Below are 9,075 nucleotides of genomic sequence, written 5' to 3' on the forward strand. Positions count from 1 at the left end.
GCAAAAAGTTGCCTTTTTCAAAAGTTGACTTTTTCAAATTGATTTTTGGTGGTGGAATAGGACAGGAATATTATCTAAATAGAAAATCAGTTAGGTGGCAGAATGAAACAATAACAGAATTAGAGTCTCTGTAAACCTGATGGTTTGTGGAATGAGGCTAGAAGCAGATGCATCTCCAGTGCACAAGGAATTTGTAATAATACTAATATAGAACTTAATAACAAAAAATTACCAACATGAGGAAACGCTGAGTATCAAACACACACACACGAACACACACACACACACACACACATCCATCCACAGAATTCTAAAGTTATTTTTTCAAACAGCTTTAAGAATGATGTCCATATCAGATTATCAGTATCCTAAAACAAAAAAGAAAAAAGTGGGGACACCAGGGTGGCTCAGTTGTTGAGTGGCTGACTCTTGATTTTAGCTCAGGTCATGGTCTCAGGGTCGTGGAATCCAGCCCTGAGATGGGCTCCTTGTACAGCAGGGGAGTCTGCTCGGGTCCTCTCTCTCTCTCTCTCTCTCTGCCCCTCACCCTACTCTCTCTCTTTCTTTCTCTTAAATAAATAAATCTTTAAGTAAAAAATACATAGGATTGGTAAACTACAAGAAGCACTCAACAGCTAAAATAATATAAAAAGGTATTCATATTGAAACAAAAAATCCCACACTTGAAAGTAGTTTGCTAAGCCTGTAAAAATTATGTGGGGCAGGGGGGCAGGGGCAGGATGGGGGAAAGAAGCTAAGGAAAGAGGGTTATGAGGAGAAGATGGAAGAGGTTCAAGGGAGGCCGTTAAAGCATGCTAGGGGTTTACTCTACAGACAACAGGGAACTACTGAAGAGTTTTTAAAAGGAGACTGACATGATTTCATATGCATTCTAAAGGGGAAAAAAAAAACAATTCTAAATAAAAAGGAGAATCTCAAGTTGAGCAACACCAGATGGGCACACATATTAGTTCAAGCGTGACAAGATTATGGCCTGCATTAGGATGACAGCTGTGAGAATGAAAAGATAAGGATGGATTTAAGAGACTTCTGGAAGTAGAACTGCTTAAGGTTGAGTGGTGAGAAAAAGGGAGAAATCAAACAAATGGTAGGTAATCTCCTACAATTAGAAAAACAGGCAAAGAATGCATTTGAAAAGCTAGAGGAAGAAAAGATAAAATTCTGACGTGCTAAATTTCAGGAACCTCAAGCAGATGCAAAAAAAAAAAAAAAAATGGTTTCAAGGAGGCAGTTCTATATGTGGGACAGGAGGTCTGGGCTAGAGATACTGATTTGAAACTCATAGACAGGTAGCAGTCCCCAGTACCAGCCTCCTCCAGAAAATCTGTTGTCTTTGGAAAGGCCTCAAACTCCCCTCCTGGCCCATAAGCTTTCCAAAAAAATCTAGGCCCAACAACCTCTCTCAAATTTCAACTCTGTTAACTAATCCTACCCTCCCCACAGAAAACTTCGCACAGATCCATCCTGTCTTTGAACCTCAAGCACATTTCACAAACCAGCCCTATTCCCCAGTGGACCTCTGTGTCCACTGTGAGGGTCAGGAAAGTATGTGCCATGTCTCTTTTTCATTTTACACCTCAGGGAATTTGTGTGAGGAAATGTATCTTTTTCAAGATGTAGGAATGCCAGTTGATTAGCTGAAGCCTGGAGAATGCAGTTGAAAAGCTATGTGTCTCCAATAATAAGACCTAGATTCTATTTCTAGTCTTTCTAATCATGTGTGATTTTGAGACACTGGTGTAAATTCTGTTTTAGTTCTGTTATCTACAGACCAAGAAAAAAAAAAAAATGGTACCAGCCTTGTTTCCTCTTTGTAGGCTTATTGTCCCATTGGCATGAGATTATGAGCTTATGAGACTTTGAAGGGCTAGAGTGATACAAAGAATAATTAATTTTACATCTCAGACTGCCCTGATATGAAATCACCACTGCCAGTGTCTATAAAGAATTTAGCTCAGAGCCTGGGATTTGAGAGCTATTACTGAAAGTGTTCTTGTTAGAGTGTGCTCTGAATTCTCCAAAGATGACCCTAGCAGTTTATTATTGGCTGAGAAATCTTTTCATTAGGTAAAAAGCACTGACGGTTCCTGCCTTCTGAATTGTCACCAATACACAGTAGGTCCTCAGTTTAATATAACCTAGAATACAGACTATTCCCCAGCTGTCAAACTAACTGCTCTATGAGTGCTTTTCATTCCCACATGTCCTTAGCTCAAAGCTGGGGACCAGGATCACAGACCAAGCTGGTGATGATGGCGGAGTGATGAAACAAAGTGATCACAGGGAAAGAGGAAGAAAGTGTAATAAAGATGGGAGGGGCTGAGGAAAGGGATAAGTATTAGGTGTTTCAGAGCAAACCTGGGGACACCGCCTGAGCTAAGGTGGCGAATCTTGTCCCTCACAGCCCTGACCTCAGAAACTCCATGTGGAAGATAAGCCCTGAGCCTAGAGCTCCCTTCCCCACAGACAGCTGATTTGAGGCAGATGGGCTTTTAGGGACAGCAGGTAGAGGGACCTGGATCTGGAAGTCTAAGGAACTGGGCTTTTTAATTTTTTTTCCTTCCCTGAAAGACCCAAGAGAGGACAGTCCCTCTTCCCTCGAGCAGAAGCCCATCTTCATTGTGTACCTGGAGCCCTCTTCCACCCGCCTCTTTATGCCCAGAGCTGTTTTCCCAACCCATTTCATGTCCCCTTACCTAGCCATATCCACTGATTCTACCAGGCATTCCTGAGGAGAACACTGTCCTGAGAGCTTCATACTCTGCTGATTTTCTGCACCTCACAGGGAAAGATCTGGACTGCTATGAAATTTATCTTCTATTTGGGTGTCCTTGCTGGTATGTATCCATGACCTTCTACTCCATCCTATAAGGCACAGGTTAATGTAAGTGGAGTAACTGGAGTAAGGCAGATTGGGCTGTGTGGAGGGTACAAAAGAAGAGCCTAAGAAAACCAGTCACAGACAGAACTAGGCATTTCCCTTCCGAGACCCCCCGCAAAGTCTCGCAGGACGCTGAGCCCACTGCTCCAGTGCTAAGCCACAGAGTGGGCGATGGTCCCCACTTGCCTAGGAGACTGCTCAACAATGAGTGTTCCCTGCGATGATTCCAAAATGTGGGGGACACATTTGTCACAGGGACAAAGAACTCATTTCGAAGTCTGATTTCCTCCTATTTCAAAAGCTAAGAGACTCAGAATGAGGGAATGAAGAAGTAGAAACAAGATCAAATGCAAGGGCCCTACCTCCTGCACCCCCTGACTTCCAAGAAGTCCTTCTGATGCCAAAATTTGCTGGTGAGGCATTCCCCACCACTCCGTGTTGCATCACTATTCGCTGTGTGGGCTTGGACAAATTACTTAATCCATCTGTGCCGCAGTCTCTTTTGTCGAAATGGGGATATTACTACCTGTATTATAGACATGTTGTGAAAATGTTAAATAAATCCATGTAAAGCACTTAGAACAAGAGCAGAGAGCCTCTTGTCCTTATTAATATGCCACGCTTTTCCCCCTTGGGATTTCTGTGTGATCAAAAAGCGTGTGGGGCAGTATAGGCTATGGCTCGGGAAGGATTATGGAAGAACCAAGGACAGCTGAGACAAGAATAGTATTTTATTTCTGACACTACAAACAGGCTTCCTCCCTACCATCTCAAGTGTTTTTTTAATAATTCACTTTTTTAAGTTACATGTTCATATTAAAAATTTGGAAATATTAAAAAGTAGAAAAAAAGAAACATTGTTCATAATCCCACCTCTCACTCAGCAGCACATGCTAACACTTTAAATTTATTCTGAGGCTTTATTTTATTTACTTTTGCATTTAAATGGTTTTTGTTTTCCTTTGCTTGTTTTTAGATGATTGGGTTACTGGATTAATGCACATGTTTCATATTATTAACTTAATGAAAGTTTATCAGTATTTCCTTTGTTGTTTAATATTCTTTATAAATATAATTTTAATATGTATATAACGTTCCATATGTTGATGTACTTTTCCACTTCAGTGCCTTACGTTACTATATTGGACATTAATATTTCTAATATTTAGCTATTATAAATAGTCCTAAAATGAGCACACATTCATAATCTTTGTCTACACTTGAATATTTCTTTGGAATGGATCCTTATGGTTTGAATTATTAGGTCATAGGTGATGCACTGTTTACACTCTTCATGTCTAGCTCTAAATGTTTTTCAAACAGACAGAATTAATTCATGTCCCTACCTACAGTGAAAGAGAGCCTCTTCCACTGTAATTTCTTAACAGTATCAACATTAAACCAAAAATTATTATTATAAACATTAGATAAAATAGTATGTGATTTTTACTAGAAGAAGAGGGTCAAACACTTTCACATCTCCTGGCCAAATCATTACTTCTTTTAAATTGCTCATCTTGGGATGCCTGGGTGGCTCAATGGGTTAAGCTTCTGCCTTCAGCTCATGTCATAATCTCAGGGTCCTGGGATGGAGCCCCACATCAGGCTCTCTGCTCGGCGGGGAGCCTGCTTCCCCCCATCTCTCTCTGACTGCTTCTCTGCCCACTTATGATCTCTGTCAAAGAAATAAATAAAATATTTAAAAATTTTAAAATTTAAAAATAAAATAAAATTGCTCATATCCCTTCCCAACTAGGAAACTGCTGATTAACACATATTTTAAGACAAGTAAGACAGGTAAGACATGACTTACCTATTAAGAATGTTCTATGTATTAAGAATACCGATTACTTTCCCAGGGACAGCTTTCTCTGCTCACTCGTCTGTGCAGAAAGAGGACCATGCTCCGTATCTGGTATACCTCAAGTCTCACTTCAACCCCTGCGTGGGTGTCCTCATCAAAAACAACTGGGTGCTGGCCCCAGCTCACTGCTACTTACCGTGAGTGCTGGGAACCCCTGATACGGTACCTGACACATTGTAACATTCAGTATCATCTTTGACGACACCCCACCCCCTGAAGCAGCCCCCCTCATTCTACCTCAGTGGTGCTCAAAGGGAGGCAACTTTTCCTTCCAGGGTGCATGTGGCAAAGTCTGAAGATATTTTCGGTTTGTCACAATGCACTGAGAACGCGCTGTGTTCTTGGCACCTATCTAGCAAACAGAGGCCTTGGCCAGGAGGGCACTGATCATCCTAGAGTGCGCAGGCCAGCCCCCACAGGAATCACCCAGCCCCAAATGTCAGTAGTGAGGAAACCCGCCCCACAGGGCATGCCTCCTCAGTTTTTTCAAGTTTCTTAGTGACAATATGAATGTGTCTGAGTTAAGGGACCAGCAGGTTAACTGAAGGTGCACTCGAATTAGACAAATTGAGAATAGTTCAGTACCCCTAGCATTAGTACTGGAAAGGTATTAAGGGGCCAGAGGAGAGAATGGTACAAGACGGGCAGTGGGGAAGGCTGGGGAGGAGAGAGAGGAAGGGAGGAAGCACCGTGTGCAGGGGCGGCTCCATAGGAAGCACGGTGTGACCGCCCTGGGAGAAGGCAGCTGGAAGGCTAAGTGCTCCCCCCCATTCTCCCTCCCAACACTGCCTGCTGCTGGCTAGCAACCAACACCTAATCAGAGACCAGAGGACAAGAGAATCCATGGATTTAATCTACATATATCACCTTCCAGAGGTAGAGAACAGGATGAAGTAGGCTTGTGAGTGGATCTGATGAAGCAAACAGAGCTCCAGCACTCAAGCATCCCATTCTCTTACGTCCACCAGAATGAAATGCCCAGTTGGATAGGCTGGAGCCAGAGTGGAGGGAAAGTAATGTTTTTCTGCCACACAAAGGTGGCAGAAAACACTACCACATTAAGGATGCCGCATGAAAACACAGCGGTTAAAGGCTCCCCCTTTACCGTGTGACCGTAGGTGAATTACTACTGTATGTCTCCATCGCTTCACATGCAAAATGGATTAAAAATAGAATCCACTTCCCAGTTTTGTGATGAGTTGTAAATGAGGTAATCCAGACTCCAGGTAAAGCAACTGATACGGTACCTGACACATTGTAACATTGAGTATCATCTCTGACGACAATGATAATGATGACAGTGATCATGGTGATGGTGGTGACGGTGACACTGGTTACTTCCAACCCCTTCTCCCTCCAGAAACCTGAAAGTGCTGCTGGGAAATTTCAGGATCCGAGTCAGAGATGGCACAGAACAGGCAATTAACCCCATCCAGATTATCCGCTACTGGAACTTCAGCCACAGCAACCCCCAGGATGACCTCATGCTCATTAAGCTGGAGAAACCTGCCAGACTCAACAACAAAGTCCAGCCCCTTCCCCTTGCCACCAGCAATGTCCGGCCAGGCACCGTCTGTCTGCTCTCAGGTTTGGACTGGAGCCAAGACAACAATGGTGAGTGCACCCCCCCACACAGCAAATCAGAGTCATTAGTTACCCCGGAAGAGGAGCACCATGTCCACACAGCTGGGAAGAGAGGAAAGGAGAATGGGAAGAGACCACGAGTGGTCTAGCAAAAAGAGACCCACCCCGAAGTCCAAAGCCCCTCCCTTCCCAGGATGGTGACACACCACTACCTCCTTGAGGCTTCAGGTGTTGAAGCCACCAGGCCATCTGACTCTGCACAGAGGCCACACCATTCCTGTCAGGCACAACTGCCACCGAAGGGGCTGGGCTCCTCCATTGCATATGGTTCATTCTGCATGTAGAGGAACATCAGAGAACGGGAGTCAGGTCACCTCTTATTCCTCCAAGACGGGAAACAGAATAGAAAGGAAACTCTGTTTCTCAAAGCGACAGAAAGCCTATTTTTAAATCCTCTGGATTAACTCTCATAACCATGCATGAAATCATTCTCTTTTCTCATTCCTTTTTTCGTCAGACATACACACAAAACACCAGTGGAAATGGAGGGTGGTGGTTGGAGGGGCTCCAGAATAAAGGCGACCAGGAAGGCTTCTTCTGTCCTGTCTTCCCTCAGGCAGACACCCTGATTTAAGGCAGAGCCTGGAGGCCCCTGTGATGTCTGACAAAGAGTGCCAGAACACCGAACAAGGAAAGAGCCACCGGAACTCCTTATGTGTCAAATTTGTGAAAGTCTTCAGCCGAATTTTCGGGGTAATCTTTTTCTCTATATTCAGTTTATTTGCCTGTATGTATCTAGTTAACCAATCATGACATTAAAAAAAGTAGAATGCCCTCATCCTCTCACAATTTTTTGAGAATTTGATAAGGCTGCAGCAAAGCTCCCATTGTTCCTTCAGCAATGGGCCCTCCTTATAGATGTCCTTATTCATTAAAGCGTGTCATGCAAAACCTCCATTTTGCTAGATTTATTATTCTCATAGTTGCAGGTCAAAATGGGCTTTAAAAAAAAATTCAAACTTCACCATGGAAACTGGCTTCACCAGTCCAGAGAAAAATGGGGTTTGATTCATTTTACAGTTCTAGAGAGTTACAGTTCTAGAGAGGTTTTTCTCCGACTTTCTCAAGAAGAAACAAGGCTAGAACTCATCTAGATCCAAAGCTTCCTGTCCCCTGATCTGGGGCTGTTTTCATGATCCAGCATGCTACCCCTGGGCAGAGCTCATCCATGTTGGAGACGAGAGGACTCCTGTGACAAGATCTGACCATCTCTCTCTGTCTCTCTCTCTCTCTCTCTGTACTATCTCTGGTAGGAGGTGGCCGTCGCTACCGTGATCTGCAAAAACAAGCTCCAGGGGATCGAGGTGGGACACTTCATGGGAGGAGATGTCGGAATCTACACTAATGTTCACAAATATGTATCCTGGATTGAGAGCGTCACTAAAGAAAAATGACGCCCTACTATTCCCTCTGCATCCCACTGGCTTTGTCATTAACTCTACAAGCCGCTACTTCCCTCAAACTCAAAATAAAATTTCCAAGTGGAAATGCATCACACCACTAGCCTATTTTTTCTTGGTTGTGTCTCTGCCCATATCCCACCATGATGTGAAAAATCAAGAACAAAAAATGAAATGAGCGCTTATCACACTATACCAGGGTTATATCCATTATCTCATTTAATGCTCATAACAAACCCTTGAGGTTATCTTTCATCCCCACCTTACAAATGAGAAAGTTGAGAATAAAAAGAGTACTTAACATTGTCTAAAGCCAACAGACATCACAGACTGGAACGGAACCCCCAAATTCAGATTCTCAGTCTCATGCTCTAGGCCCCCAAATTATAGGGGGGATCCATGGAATCACAACAGATTGTGGCTTCTATTTTCCTGCTATTTCTCTTATTCAAAGAGTCTGAAGCTTTCACTTGTGGCTAAGATTGTGGGTTCTGGAATAATATCTCGTAAGAATGGCCAAGCTTTCTCTCACTGCTGTACTGACTGCAGTATGCTGCAGGAGAAGAGCTAGTAAATACGTAAGAAGTGAAAAACAGAACATCAGGACAGGGTCAACAACCATAAATCAAGTCCAACAGGAAGCTTTGCAGCTCCAGAACCAGGTGAAAAATTCATCTGGATCCAAAGAGAGTAAAACCTCAGAGCAATAGAAGATTCCAGAGGCAGATATGGCTGAGAGGAGGTGAAGGAAGGGCAAATTGGGCTTAGCCACAGACCATGTAATTAAAAAGCCAAGAAAGGGGGTACAAGTCCTCTGGTTGAGAACTTTGATAAAGAACTTGAGAACTGAAACGAGAAGAAACCAGAGAGGGAGACAAACCATAGGAGACTCTAAATCTCAGGAAACAAACTGAGGGTTGCTGGACTGGAGGGGGGTGGGTGGGATGGAGTGGCTGGGTGATGGACACTGGGAAGGGTATGTGTTGTGGTGAGTGCTGCATATTGTATAAGACTGATGAATCACAGACCTGTACCCCTGAAACAAATAATACATTATATGTTAATTTTTAAAAAAAAAAAGTGTTCAACCAATTGGTTGAACCAACCTGTTGGTTCAAAACCAATGTTCGGGGCGCCTGGGTGGCTCAGTGAGTTAAGCCGCTGCCTTCGGCTCAGGTCATGATCCCAGGGTCCTGGGATCGAGCCCCACATCGGGCTCTCTGCTCAGCAGGGAGCCTGCTTCCTCCTCTCTCTCTGCCTGCCTC

The 9,075-nt window shown here is 43.6% G+C and overlaps 1 protein-coding gene across 1 annotated transcript; it reads left to right on the forward strand.

The window, feature by feature from the left end:
• Positions 1–2,785: 2,785 nt before the first annotated feature.
• Positions 2,786–7,901, forward strand: PRSS37 (serine protease 37). The gene is made up of 5 exons (XM_082693795.1): positions 2,786–2,858; positions 4,762–4,903; positions 6,127–6,380; positions 6,967–7,103; positions 7,664–7,901. The coding sequence occupies exons 1-5, from the start codon at positions 2,825–2,827 to the stop codon at positions 7,802–7,804; spliced, it is 708 nt and encodes a 235-aa protein (XP_082549921.1). The 5' UTR covers positions 2,786–2,824; the 3' UTR covers positions 7,805–7,901.
• The last annotated feature ends 1,174 nt before the right edge of the window (positions 7,902–9,075 follow it).

This window comes from Mustela nivalis, assembly GCF_964662115.1.
Source record: "Mustela nivalis genome assembly, chromosome: 12".
Lineage (NCBI taxonomy): Eukaryota > Metazoa > Chordata > Mammalia > Carnivora > Mustelidae > Mustela > Mustela nivalis.

Coding starts and splice junctions, on each gene's coding strand:
- PRSS37 (XM_082693795.1), top strand. CDS start 2,825: ATGAAATTTATCTTCTATTTGGGTGTCCTTGCTG. Junction 2,859..4,761: donor CTATTTGGGTGTCCTTGCTG/GTATGTATCCAT, acceptor TTACTTTCCCAG/GGACAGCTTTCTCTGCTCAC. Junction 4,904..6,126: donor CCAGCTCACTGCTACTTACC/GTGAGTGCTGGG, acceptor TTCTCCCTCCAG/AAACCTGAAAGTGCTGCTGG.